Raw genomic sequence first — 15,340 nt, 5'->3', positions numbered from 1 at the left:
AGTCAGCCACCTAATGAGTCGGGTGCGCCAATCCAACTATCGGACGAGGATGCTGAGAGAATGTGGACGCAGGCTGCTGGCGGTCCAAAATGGGGGAAGGTATACGGGCTTCCTAATAAGAAATTCCATCGCTATAAGTGTGGAATGCAAGGAATAGGGACTTCCTCCCAAGCCGAGCAACTTGATGGGGAGAGCCTCTCCTCTATGCGGGAGACTGTACAAAAGCTCACATCCGAGCTAGAAGCCGCCAAGGAGAGAGAAAGGCTTAGAGATATGCAGTACTATGGCATGCAAGCTCAGTACAAGGGCATGCAAGAGCAGATCAAATCTCGCCTAGCTTCTGGCAGTTTTCCGATTCCCCGATCTTGTGAGTCATCGCCAGAGGCTCGCATTCCCCCTGCTCGTTCCTCCCGTCCTCCCCGTGATCGTTCTTCCCATCCTCCACAAATAGCCCATTCTAGATACCGTCATGGTGAAGAAAGTTCATCAGACGGTGATGATAATGATGTACAGAAAAATCTTTGAGCTTATTAGTTTATACTAAACAAATACAATCGGTTTTCGAATGGTTTTGTAATAACAATTAACTTATTAGTTTGGTTAGCTTAAAGTATAAAGTTCTATTGAACTTTATACTTTGTTCGTTATAATGTTGTTATTGTGTTGTTGTTGTTGTTGCTTTTTAGTTGTTGTTGTTGCTTGTTGTTGTTGTTGTTGGCATAAAATGCCTATTTAGGAATTTTGGTAAGCTGGCAGGTGGTGTAACTGCCAAAACAGGCAGTTCCTGCCAGCAATATACCAAAAAAGCGACCAACTTTGGTCGCTATTTGGTCGCTTCTCTATTAAAAAAAATAATTTTCTGGGAAATAGCGACCAAGGTTGGTCGCTATATAACCCAGAATTCACTAAAAGCGACCAACTTTGGTCGCTATTTCCCAGAAAATTAATAATTTCTGGAAATATAGCGACCAAAGATGGTCGCTTAATACTAAAAAAAAAAATTAATTCATGAAGTTAGCGACCAACCTTGGTCTATAATTTCAAAAAAAAATTAAAAATATTTATAGTATAGCGACCAACTTTGGTCTCTATTTTCCAGATTTTAAAATAGAATATTTTAATTTTCGGACCAAAGTTGGTCGCTATTTTATGATTGATAATAAATAAATAAAAAACGTAATTTACATAAAGAGACCAATTTTGATCGCCAAAATTATATTATTAAAATAATAGAGCGACCAAAGTTGGTCGCAATAGTCAATACCCGGAATATTTGGTCCTTTTACCTTGGACACCAAAGTTGGTCGCTATTTAGCGACCAACTTTGGTCCTTAAAGTAAAGGGACCAGCAATATAGCGACCAGGCATATTTGCTCGCTTTTTGGTCGCTTTTAGGCCTATAAGCGATCAACTTTGGTCGCTTTTTGTGATCGCTTTTTACCGGATTTTTACTAATGAATACGTCTACAACTTGTACCTCGTAAAATAACCCAACTGATAATAAACTCTAGAAGTATCAGTAATATTACAAATTTTCCTATTGATTAGATGGTCAACAATTGACGATCAATGACTTTTCAAAAGTCGGATTCAGTTAGGTATGATTTTAGGCACGGAATCAGAAATATTACTAAAATATTCACTTAGAGGAAATTTTAACTATTTTAGATAGGGGAAGGAGCACGGAAACTCAAAGGAATCTTTACATAAATAGTCAGTTACAGTTACTTTTACTTTTTTCGAATCGGTATAAATAAATTATGCATTAGTTATATATAAGTTTACATATATCTATTGGCGAAATGCCTTCCTGGCCACTTAAACTTGTAGGGCTTCTGAAAGCCGATATACGAACTTTGGATTTTCTCATTTGAACACTCGAACTTGAGAAAATGTCTACTAATAAATACCTTTGACCGTTGACTATGCTTAGGTGGCAATATTATAGTTGATGGGCCGATTGCGTGTTAATCACTGGTATTAAGCGTGTGAATATGATAAATAATTTTTTAAAAAAAGATAAATAATTAATATAAAAAATAAAAAAAACTCATCGGGTTAGATTTAGAGAAAAGTCACTTCAATTCATCGGGTCTGACTATTCTTCAATTTTTAACCATTCAATCTTGCAATTCCAAGCCGTAGAGATTGTTCTCCACACCAAGAACTACCTCTCCACAAAAAATCAGGAGATTTCACTAGGAATCGCCACTTCTGATGACCTGCAACGCTCCGACGGGCTCCAGTTGGTCGAAGATGGCGTAACAGTGGTCCAAATCGCCCAAGAGCAATGCCAATCGATTACTGCCGAGGAGGTCACGACGATTAGCCACTACAACAAATTAATTGTCACAACTTTAAAGAAAATAATTTTGCAACAGTACTGATCAGAAAATTTCTCCGGCAATCTACCTAGCTAGAAAAAAATAAGAAAAATTTGAAGAGAGAGGAGAGGACGAAGAAGAACCTAGGAAGAGAGTGTTGATATGGAAGTAGACGAATGAGTTGCAGGTGTAGGAGGAGGGGGGATGATGGGAAGAAACCGGGAAGAGGAAGCTGGAAGGGTTTAAGTTTTTTCTTTCTTATTGTATTTATTTTTATTTTTAAAATATAGATATAGGTGACAATTTTTATTTAAAAATTACGTATGTCATTAGTTGGATGGGGTCTTACTTTTGGATTGGTCATTTGCTGACTGGATGGACATGTCTGTGTATGTTTAATACACGCGCATAGGCTCAAGGATCAGATGTGTTTATTAGTTAAGGGAATCATGAATTTCGAGTGTTCAAATATCCAAAGTTCGTATATTAGCTTTCAAAATCCCTACAAGTTTAAATTGCCAGGAAGCCATTTCGCTTATTATTTATGGATTATATGTGTATTATATATCCCACTGGATCGACGACTATTACTGTATAGCCACTATCAAAATAATAGCCGTATATATATATATATATATATATATATATATATATATATATATATATATATATACACAAACACAGACACACACACACACACACTGAATGTTATATACAAAAATTATATAAATTTTATACAGTTTTTGACTACCGAATGTAAATAGTTTCTAGCACGGGCTAAAAATTTAAGAGATTTTTTCTTTCCTATACCATATATGAAAACCTATTACCAAAAATGTGCATAGTTTCTAATTTACCCGCCATGTCCATATTTTTTCTACAGTTATTATACCAATCATTAAATACTAATTAATAGTAGCTGAATCTTCCTAATTTGTCGAGCTAAAATTGAGGAACAGAATACTCTAAAAAGATTTGGCGTAAATCAGATCAAATCATATTCTTCCAGATATTCCTATTTAGGCGCGCTACAATTATGGAATTAAATATTCTTCCAGATATTTTCCACCATTGGTAGCCATTAAAAAGCTTCAAAGCTTTGAATTCAAATTTGGGTTTTCAAAAATTATTATTTGTTTGGATTGGGTGTTGTTGAAAATAATCGGGAATATGGTTTGGAGTTTATATCTCAATTTTGAGGGATTTTGGTGAAGATTAGACTTGATTTTGACTGAAATTCAGATTGAAACTCGAAGAAGAAGAAGAAGAAGACATATTGCAGAAATTGTAGATAAATTGTAGATTATTTTGTATTCTAATTGTAGATGCTTTATTTTCTGTTTTCACAAATAAAAAACGGCTAAACTTCTACAAATCTTCTGAAAAAACGTAATTATGTCAAAAATCACAATTATGCTACAATTGAAATGGGAATTGCGATATTAAAATTCAATGTATCCAGTTTGTAGATATTTTGTAGATAAATTGTAGATTATTTGTATTCTGATTGTAGATGCATTGTTTTCTGTTTTCACAAATCCAAAACGACTAAAACTTCTACAAAATCTTCTGCAAACAACAGTCTACAATTTTTCTACAATTTCTGCAATATGTTTTCTTCTTCTTCTTCTTCTTCTTCTTCTTCTTCTTCTTCTTCTTCTTTGAGTTTCAATCTGATTTTCAGTCAAAACCAAGTCTAATCTTCACCTAACCCCTCAAAATTGAGATATAAACTCCAAAATATATTTCCAATTATTTTCAACAACACCCAATCAAAACAAATAATGATTTTTGAAAACCCAAATTTGAATTCAAAGCTTCAAAGTTTTTTAATGGTTGTCAATGGTGGAATTGCTGCTCTCTTGTCTCTTTGAAGGTTTGTTCTTTCTTCATTGAGAAAATTTGAAGCTGAAGGTAAATGTGTATATGAACTTTGAAGATTTGACTTCAATTTGGATGAACTTTGTTGTTCTTCATTGATGAACTACAACTGGAGTAAAATGGGGAACCAACTTTGTTGAAGGGTTTCTTCAATTTTCTGTGAATTTAGAGGGAGAATTTGGTTTCAGAAGATGGAAAATGGTAAAAAGAACGTGGGTATGGGTAAAACGTGGGTGGAACTGAGGGGTTAGGAGAGAGAAACGTGCAGATTCCTTTAATTAAGGAGTAAAAAATGTACAATTAATTATACCCTTAATTAATTATGGTATAGAATTGGTAATTTGGTATACTAAGTGTAATTAAGTCAAACCTTAAACATTGAGGGTAATAAGGTTTCCTATGTGGCATAGGAATGTAAAAATTCCAAAATTTAAAAGGCCCTTACTTTTTCGACTAGGAAAATTGATTCGGCCCAAATCATTGTATCAATGACCCAGTCCAGTAGAAAGCGTTCCTTACTTAGTCCACTAATAAAGCCCAATTTTTGAACGTCTTTTTTCTCCCATTCCTTCCAAATAGGCCTTTGCATAATACTCATATATATGATCCAAGTAAAGGTTAATCGGAAGAAATTCAAAAATAGCTATATTTTCACGTGGTCATTAAAATTAGTCATAGTTTTAAAAGTAATCGAAATTTAGCCACTTTTTATGTAAAGATAAATCTGAACAAAAATATTGTTCAACATCCGAAAAATACTCCAGAATAATATACTGGAATTTCAGTATAATATATTGGAACTCTAGTATATTATGCTGGGGTTCCAGTATATGTATACTGGAGCATAATATCAATATGCTGGAGTTCCAGTATAATATACTGGTCCAACATAATATGCTGGAAGTTCATACTCAGGTGCTCCAATCTCCAGTATATTATGCTGGAACTTTCCGCGTGTCGGAGTTCCAGCATAATATAGTGGAAGTTCATATAAAGGTGCACCGATCTCCAATATATTATGCTGGAACTTTTCGTGTTGCAGCAAAATAGTGATTGTTTTTAATGACTTTGCAAACGCTAGCTTTTAAATGACCATTCCGAAAATCGGCTAGCCCATGCTATTTTTACCAAGTTTATCTGCATTAAAAGAGGAGACAATTCTAGTTTTAACAGCTATTTACAGCTTCTTTTATAACATAAACAATTTTAAAAATGATTTATTGTGTATAACTTTTTATCTATAATGGCGAATAATATCTAAATATCAAATATTATTATACGCGTCAAATAAGCTTATCACTATAAATGATAGAAAATATCTGAAAAAGCGAGGCTGTTATAGAAAATTTTGAAATATATACATAGTACTAAGAACCTCAATAAATATGGTTCAAGATGTAATAATCAGTGCGACTTCCAAGAACCTTTTAGCAGATTAAACTTTATACTATCATGTGAATCCTTCCGTAAAATATGCAGCTAAAAACGGTGCTTCTGATTCAAACTTCACAGAGACCTGCATGGTGAAATTAAACATTGGAATTAGTCAAACTTGAATATTTATATCAATTCAGAAATTGCAAGTTGCCAAAAAATATTTTGCTTCTTGCTTCAAATATAACAAATCATAAATGCAAAAGTTGGTTTTTGGTAATAGAATAAGCAACATAATTTATGAACGTTGAACTTCTTTGAGTTTAACATGAGTGACCTTCTACAAGGTAAAAATAGTACGTGCTAACCAGTTTTAGGACTGGTAATTGAAAAATAACTAGTATTTGTAAAGTCATTGAAAAATAGTCACTATTTTGCTGCAACACAGAACGTTTCAACATAATATACTGGAGATTGAAGCACTCGTGTATGAACTTCCAACATATTATGTTGGAACTCCAGCACACAAAAAGTTCCAGCATAATATACTGGAGATTGGAGCACCTGTTGATGAACTTCCAGCATATTATGCTGGAACTCCAGCACACAGAAAGTTCCAACATAATATACTGGAGATTGGAGCACGTGTGTATGAACTTCCACCATATTATGCCAGAAACCAGTATATTATGCTAGAAGTTCACATGTAAAAAATTCGAACTCCAGTATATCATGCTGGAATATTTTTGAATTTTGAATAGTGTTTTTATTCTGATTTATCTTTATATGAAAGTGTAAATTTTGATTACTCTTGAAACTGTAACTATTTTCAATTACCACTTGTAAATCTGGCTATTTTGACTTTCACCCTCTACAAGTTCTTACTACTTGTTAGAGGCGGAGCCAGAAGCCCGCTACAAGTTCGAGCGAACCTAATAGTTTTTGCGCAAACACTATATCATATTGGAAAATTTATTAAATATTTATAAATGTTAAATTTAAAATTCAGTTATTAGCACTTGAAATTATCATGCTAAAATCCTGAATCCATAAAGTTGAAATCTTAGCTCCGCCTGTACTACTTGCTATGGATAGGATCTTTCCACCTTTAATCAGATATCTCGATTTTGGGCTCTGAGAAATAAAAAAATAATTTGACAGAAAATGCTTCCCCCTTTTAATAGCCCTTACGCGATGCAAATCTGGATTAGTTGGGACTTCAATACGAATACCGAACACCACGTAGAAAAAAAAATAGTTTATCATACACAATACTCAGAAATACCTAACTCTCCTTTGACTAATTTTAACCAAGATATCCTTGGCAAACCTTAGAGTTTTGTTACTTATTAGTAGTGGTAAGATTGATAGAAGGTGCTTCTGATTCACACTTCACAAAGACCTGCATGGTGAAATTAACATTGGAATTAGTCAAACTTGAGTATTTATTTTCAAATTCTGAAATTGCAAGTTGTAAATTCTTTTTGCCTCTCGCTTCAAATATAAGGAATCTTAAATACAAAACTTGATTCTTGGTAATAAAATAAGCAACATAATTTATGAATGTTGAACTTCTTTGAGTTTCACATGAGTGATCTTCTACAAGTTCTCACTATGCGGAGCTAGAAGTCCGGCTATGGGTTCGGTCGAACCTAGTAGTTTTTGCTCAAATAATATATCTGTATTTAAAAATTCATTAAATATATAAAAACATTAAATTTAGATCCCAGTTATTAGCACTTCAGAACCCATAAAGTTGAAATACTGGCTCCGCCTCTATTACTTGCTATGGATAAGATCATTCCACCTTTAATCAGAGATCTCGGGTTCGAGTCCTGGAAAATGAAAAATATTTTGGCAGGAAGTGCTTCCCCTTTTAATGGCCCTTATGCGGCACAAATCTGAATTAGTCGAGGCTCCAATACAAAGTACCGAGCATCGGATAAAAAACCAAATAAATAGTTTATCATGCAAAGCTCTTGAATATCCAACTCTCCTTTGACTAATAACCAAGATATCCTTGGCAAACCTTAGAGTTTTGTTACTTAGTAGGGCTAAGATTGATATACAGAACATACCTTAATGAAGAATTAAAGTGCTAAATAATAGTAAATAATCCAGAATTTTAAGTCAGTAGATACAAAATACAAATGCACGCATTACTTTTATATGCCTCCAGTTGGCAGATGATTATGACTTTATTATAAGCATATAAAGACTAGATTTGAGAGTTCAAGATTGATCAGACAAAGAAAAAATTCCCATGGATTCCACTAAAAAAAACAAATTTCTTTCTTCTAACTTGTTTTTTGCCTTCATTTTAGTGTCATCAAATCTCTTAACATTATTCATTTCTACCTCTTTTAACACCTCTTGTTCTTTAAATCAGCAAATAGATATTGCTTCACCTGTTGTGGCTAAAGTAGCACCTGAATATGAAGCTGTTCAAGTATCTGATAACACACAATCTGATCAAAATCTTCCATCTGAGTTCCTTACTTTCACATCTCCACAAAAACTTCCTTTAGGATTCAGCAAGAACTTTGACTCTAACGAAATCATGCCACCGGTTGGTAGTCCGTGTACTTTGTTTCGCGATTTACTTAATCCTTACATGTCATATAATGTCAATGGTTCTTGTCCTGATGATGAACTTCTAGCACAAAAGTTGCTTCTTAAAGGTTGTGAGCCACTTCCTCGTCGTAGATGTCGTGCAGCTGCTCAACAAGAATATGTTGAGCCTTATCCAATTCCCGAGAGTTTTTGGAATACACCCTCTGATTCCTCTGTAGTTTGGAGTGGCTATTCTTGCAAAAACTACGATTGTTTAATCAATCGCGTTAGAAATCAGAGAGGATTTGATGATTGTAAAGATTGTTTCGATCTAAATGGCAAAGAGAAATCGCGTTGGACAGCGAAAACTGGTACTCGTCTTGACTTCTCTATTGATGAAGTGTTAGCAGTAAAGAAACCAGGAACAATTAGAATTGGACTCGATATTGGAGGTGGTGTGGCTACATTTGCAATAAGAATGAGAGAAAGGAATATTACAATTGTGACCACTTCAATGAACCTAAATGGTCCTTTTAATAACTTTATAGCTTCAAGAGGAGTTATACCATTATACGTTAGTATTTCACAAAGACTTCCATTTTTCGACAACACGTTGGATATTGTACACTCAATGCATGTAATGAGTAACTGGATACCGACTACACTTCTGCACTTCTTGTTGTTTGATATTTATAGGGTACTTCGGCCTGGTGGTTTGTTTTGGCTTGACCATTTCTTCTGTGCTGGTGATCAGTTGGAGCAAGTGTATGCGCCACTTATTGAGAGTGTTGGTTTCAATAAAGTGAAGTGGATTGTAGGGCGAAAGCTCGATAGAGGCCCCGAGCTAAACGAGATGTATCTTTCAGCTTTGTTGGAGAAGCCATTGAAGAATTCTTGGTAACACTATTTAGTGTTCCTTTTTTATTTTTCAACTCGGAAATAGGAGAGAAGAAAGTTGTGTTCTCCTTATATGTTCTTTTGTTCTATTGTACTCAAATGACATATGCAGACATCAAATACACATATAAAACAACTTGAGTTTGAATACAATCAAATCTCTTTATAATAGTCTCGTTTGTTCTTATATTTTTTGGATATTATAGTGAAGTGCTGTCATAGAGAACATATACTATAACATAACACAACAAATTTGTTCCGAAAAAGACTTGACTTTTATAGTGAATGGTTGTTACATAAAGATGTTATAGAGATGTCTGACCGAATATGATTCTTGCCTCTTGGTAGTTAAAAACTTAGATCTTGCTTCTGCATTTCTTGACAATTGCACTATTTGAGTGAGGAAAAATGATGTTTTCCTTTTGACATCAGTCAATAGTATTAATCCCTCAGCTTTACACTAAATTAACCATCTCTTGCATTTCTTTACAAACTTGTATCAGCACACTTACAGTTATTTGTAAGTGAAATCCATTCTTATTATGATTTCATTTCCAAGAATGGATTAGTTGATAATGACATATTTACACAAGGGACAATTAAATGTCTCTTATCGACATAATCAAGAATGGAGTAGCACATGATTTTGCTTGAGAAAAGATGATGCTCAGTACAAAGAAACTCATCAACATGGCCAGGAGATGGCAGAAGTTCACGGCCAAGCAGAGGAAGAGGATTTCACTTCCAAGAAATGGTAGTGATGCAGACAGTCATCAGTGGCGAAGTTAGGAATTTTCAAGGGTATTCAAATTTGAAAGAAGTGAAAAAAAAATTCCGACAAAAGGTATTCAATATGTGTGTTATATACATCTAAAACGTAATATATTAACATTGAAAACTGACCACCCTTGTGACCATGTGGCTTCGCCACTGCAGACAGTTGTAGTACATCCTCATCTTCTATAGTTGAGAAAGGCCAACTATAGAATTTTTGGAGTACAATTTAAATTTTAGCTTTTAATTTTTAAATATTTGATAACATGCTGTACCCAGCCACCAAACTGGGGCAGAAAAATTTTCTTTATTTGTTTTGTTGCAGTCAGGAGCCCACCTGGTGAACAAGGGAATACTTTCCAAGCTTTGCAGTCAGGAGCCCACCTGGAGAACAAGGGAATACTTTTCAAGCGTCAGCAATCAGGAGCCCGCTTGGAGAATAGAAGCATATATCTCAAATTTCAGTGGTCAAGCATCACTCGGAGGAATGGCAAAACATCTCTGATCATAATGCAAGGCAACACCAAGGATTCCATCAGAAGAATACAAGTTCAAGGCAACACAAGAGCAAGTTTGAAGATATAGATAGGACCTTTTTGTAATTCATAGCTTAGGCTAGCTTCTTTTTATTTTTGACGCGGTGTAATAAGGAGGTCAGCGGCAGCAACAACAGTGAAATCACAGCTCCTGGTAGTCCCAGCTATCGAACCTTCCCGAACTACACTGACCTGATTCCTGTTTAGCCCAGGATATGTAGGCAACCTTTGAAGCAGGGTTCGGTCAACTCTTTCAAAAATGCTTCACACGGAGTATGCAAACGGGCCAAAATCGCTCATTTCCGCTCACTTGTCTTTGCCCGAGAACTCTGCGTGTTCCCGAGCAAAGAGGGGCAGTTGTGAGCACGTGATTTTTACCCTATATATGAATTATTAAAAATCCAAACAAAATAATTTCTCTTTCATTATTTTACACTTTTGTGAATTTTGTGTTATTTTCTAAATGTATAGAATTTAGTACTATGGAACCAAAATGGTTTTTCCTGTTATCACAAATTTTTTATTTAATTTTTTCAAAGTATTGGCATTGGTGACAAGTCTAAGTATGAGCTGATATCATAACTAATAGGTCCAATCTATTGTCAACCCAAGTGAAGAAATGAAGAAACTTATTATTTTCCATCCTTTCAAACTTATTATTTAAGGTTCCATATCAACATGAACGACAGGCAGATCCAGTGCATTAGTTACGGGTTCCAGTAACTTTTGCCTAGATTCGGTATTTGTTATAAAAAATTTATTAAATGTATAAGAATATTTAGCTTGGAACTCAGTCCATTAATCCAATTGTTATTGTATATTAACTTGAGATTTCTGTAGGAACCCATAAACTTCATTAATTTTTAAATGAAGTAATTCTAAGGTGGAAGGTATTTCAAATTTACGGGTGCGGTATTTGTATAGGAACCTTTGAATGTGAGACAAATATCCAAACCCATTTCATACGTATATTTGTTGGAGATTTATTTCTTAAACACTTTATGTAACCGATAATTAATCCAAGTCCATGGCACCGATGATGTATCAGGGCTCAAGTGATTCACCCAAGCGATGAGACCTTGAAAGTAGGTTTTTGTAAGTATTAGTGGCGGAGGCAGGATCTCCACGAAGGGGGTTCAAAAAAAAAAATTTTGTAGTTAGTTGGAATTGAACCCATGACCTTATGCAGATTTTGAATCTCCTTGACCACTAAACTATACTTTTGAATTGTGTTAAAGGTGTTCAAAACTTAATATATAAAGGTACAAAATAGATTTTGCCTTATGTATACAGTGTAATTTTTCGGCGAAGGGTGTTCGGTTGAACACCCTTGCGCCCCCCTAGATCCGCCCCTGAGTGGCGGAACATTTTGTCAATCGGAGAAGGTTTCTACTGATTATAAGACCTGGAGATATCAGAAGTGAGAATGCTGACATGAGTAACGAAAACTTATGTGAAAAACACGATCGCTTGCTAGTGGAAGGTTTTTGCATTCAGTTAATCTACACAGATTGAATCGGTCCTAAGGAAGTCTCGATACACGAAAGTGAGGAAGTTGCTGTCTATTGGAGTGAATTGGATTTGAAAAATAAAATAAAAGAATAAAATTTATTCTAAAAAGACTTTAAAAAAATAATGTTCGATTTCAGATCGAGAATTAGAAAGTTATAACTTTCAGTCTCCAAACTTCTTCATTTTGTTCTAAAACGAAGAAAATATATATAACAGTGAGTCAATTTGAATTTCTGTTTTTGAAAAAGTCAACGTAAACCAAAAATCTATCATCATTGAGAATTAAATATTTTCAGAAATAGATTCTCAGAATTTCCTAGATAGAGAGTGACCACTGAAAAATTCAAACAATTCATAGAACCCTTAATATATTATTACTTTTTTACCTAACAAAGTCATTCTAGGGCCCCTAAATGACTCACTCAAATTTAATATATACACATATCACAAGCTCCAGCTAGCAATATTTAAAGTATTTTCGGACGCGGATCTAAGATTTGAAGTTCCTACAACGATCTTATCCTAATATATAATAGTAACCGAAGATTAGGTTCCGAGCTAAAAATTTTATACATTTAGTGGATTTGAAGGGGAACCTTGGAGTAACGGTGAAGTTGTCCCTGTGTGACCTACAGGTCACGGTTCGAGCCGTGAAAGCAATTGCTAATACTTGCATTAGGCTGTCTACATCACACTCTTTCGGGTGCGGCCCTTTCCTAGATCCCACGTGAACACGAGATGTCTTGTACACCGGACTGCCCTCTTTTTTATTTATTTAGTGGATTTTTTTAATACCACACATCCGCTCCTAAGTATTTTACTATATTTAAAAATATTAGATTTATACATCTAAATGAACGGTCAGATACATTGAAAATACAGTTAATATATACATAAATACGCCTAGCTAGTGTACACATAATAACTTCATGTATGACTTAGAGAAACTATTTCATCCCCATAATTCAACCCCTCCTGCCGGCCATAGAGAAAGCATGTCTTGTTGGTTAGTTGTTGTTCAAAGTTTGAAGTTATTTAATTAAGAATACATAGGTTGATAATTAGAGGCGAATTCATAATTTTAATTTAATAAGTTCGATGTTCAAGGTCTTTAGCATTAAATTCATTGTATCTTTAAATTTTTTAGTTCAAATTTAATATTTTGTTGAAAATTTAGCATGTTTTTCATGTATATATATTATTTTACGTCAGAAATATTAGGTACTGATGAAAGTGCTGACGAAAGGCTAGCTAGACTTGTCCCTGATGACGAGGTCTGTAAAAAATTTTGGTTTAACCATCAGCTATCCAAAGTTTAATAACCGGACTAATCTGCATTTGTGTCGCATAGGCCCTACTAAAAGAGAAAATGCTTCTTAACATGATTTTTATTTTTTTTATTTTTATGCCTCGAACCAGAAAACTGTTGTTGAAGGTAGAGGAAATCTCATTCAGAAATTAAATTTTGAATACATTCTTATTAAGATGGTGATATTGTTGGAGATTAAGAATAAATGATTCTGTTCTTTTGCTACTTCAAATATATTTTTCTACGGAAAAGGGCTAAATATACCCCTCTACTTTCAATTATTGTTTACCTGTACCCTTCGTTATACTATTGGGCTATCCATATCGCTACCGTCATACTACTGGGTTATCTATACCCCTATTGTCATACTTTGAAACAAAAATACCCCTATTTTTGGATGGAGTGCCAAGTGGCAGCACCAGATTAAAACGACCCATTTCTTTTATTTTTACCCGACCCGTATTTAAAAAACCCACAACCCGACCCCTATTTTCATTTTTTTCCAGTTTTTTTTAAAAAATTTCAGTTTTTGAAAAACGAAATATTATACTAAAAAACAAAAAATATTTTTTTTTTCTGTTTTACAAATTTGTTTTTTCAGTTTTTACAAAACAAAATTCTTTTAAAAAAATGAAAAAATGAAAAAAAAAATATTTTTCAAAAACGAAAATATTTTGTTGAAAATAATTTTTCCAGTTTTTAAAAAACGAAAATATTTTGTTAAACAATTATTTTTTTTTCTGTTTCTAAATAAAAAATCAGTTTATACAAATTTGTTTTTTCAGTATTTACAAAAAGAAAATCTTTAAAAAAATTGAAAAAAAAAATTTTTTTTTAAAACGAAAATATTTTGTTGGAAATATTTTTTTCAGTTTTTAAAACACGAAAATATTTTGTTAAAACTGAATTTTTTTTTCAGTTTTTACAATTTTTTTTCAGTTTTTACAAAAAAAAATATTTTGTTAAAAAAAATGATTTTTTTCAGTTTTTACAATTTGTTATGCAAAATATTTTCAGTATCTACTCAGTTTAAAAAACGAAAATATTTTGCAATTTTTTTTAAGTTTTACAAAAAAAAAATTCTTTAAAAAACTGAAAAATAAAAATATGGTTCGGATTGTGAGTTTTTGTAAAACGGGTTGGGTAAAAAAAAGGAAATGGGTCATTTTAATCTGGTGCTGCCACGTGGCACTCCATCCAATATAGGGGTATTTTTGTTCCAAAGTATGACGGTAGGGGTATGGATAACCCAATAGTATAACAAAGGGTACAAATAAACAATATTTGAAAGTAAAGGGGTATATTTGGCCCTTTGCCGATTTTTCTACTATAAATTTGGTATGGCCAAAATGGCTTTTTAACAATTCAATTCCATTTTCATTCATTACAATATAACATGTGACAAGTTGCTATTTTAATTATTACTTGAAATTTGAATGATGTCTTCTGCAGCTAATCAATGTAAATGCTTTATTGTGTTGGTTTTGATTGTTTTAAAGCAGTGGACTTAAAGTGCTCATAAACAAAGGACTATACAGGAAACAAAGGACATCTAATCTGTTACATGAAAAAAAATGACAAATAATTTTTCAAATATTTATGGGAAAAGGGCCAAAAGTGCCCCTCAAATATCAGAATTGGTACAAAAATGTCATGCGTCTATCTATTTGAATAAAAATACCTCTATCGTTATTTTTTTGGCTCAACATTACTCTTATTACTAACAGAAAATTCTGAAAAAAAAATTAATTAATATTCACGTGTCACCATTCCATTAGCCTAACTTGAACTTCAACCAAATATAATTAACTTACATGTAACTCATCCGAATATCGACCCGCTCCGATTTTAAAATAAAACTCTCCCCACCCACCCTCTCTCTCTCTATCTCTCTCTGTGCCTCTTCTCCTCGTTGCTACTTTGGCACCGACGGATATGTCGGAAATAGCAATAAATACAGCAGCCCATATCATTTGCAAATTATGGATAAAAAATTCTTTTTTTTTACTAGACTTAGCATAATCTAATAGAAAAAATTGAATCCATGATAAAAAAATGATTCAAAAGAAGAAAATAAATACTAGTGGAGGAATTATCTAAAAAGTTACCGATTATTATTATACATCATATGAACCAGTGTATATAAAATGTGATAATTGCACAATACCCGTTACATGAGT

At 33.5% G+C, this 15,340-nt stretch overlaps 1 protein-coding gene across 1 annotated transcript; it reads left to right on the top strand.

Moving 5' to 3' along the window:
- Nucleotides 1-7,765: 7,765 nt before the first annotated feature.
- Nucleotides 7,766-9,200, top strand: LOC109212096. The gene has a single exon (XM_019375705.1). The coding sequence runs from the start codon at nucleotides 7,843-7,845 to the stop codon at nucleotides 9,031-9,033; it is 1,191 nt and encodes a 396-aa protein (XP_019231250.1). The 5' UTR covers nucleotides 7,766-7,842; the 3' UTR covers nucleotides 9,034-9,200.
- Nucleotides 9,201-15,340: the final 6,140 nt, after the last annotated feature.

This window comes from Nicotiana attenuata, unplaced genomic scaffold (genome assembly GCF_001879085.1).
Source record: "Nicotiana attenuata strain UT unplaced genomic scaffold, NIATTr2, whole genome shotgun sequence".
NCBI lineage: Eukaryota > Viridiplantae > Streptophyta > Magnoliopsida > Solanales > Solanaceae > Nicotiana > Nicotiana attenuata.
Note: the sequence above shows the minus strand (reverse complement) of the source record. Positions and strands in the feature narration are given on the sequence as shown.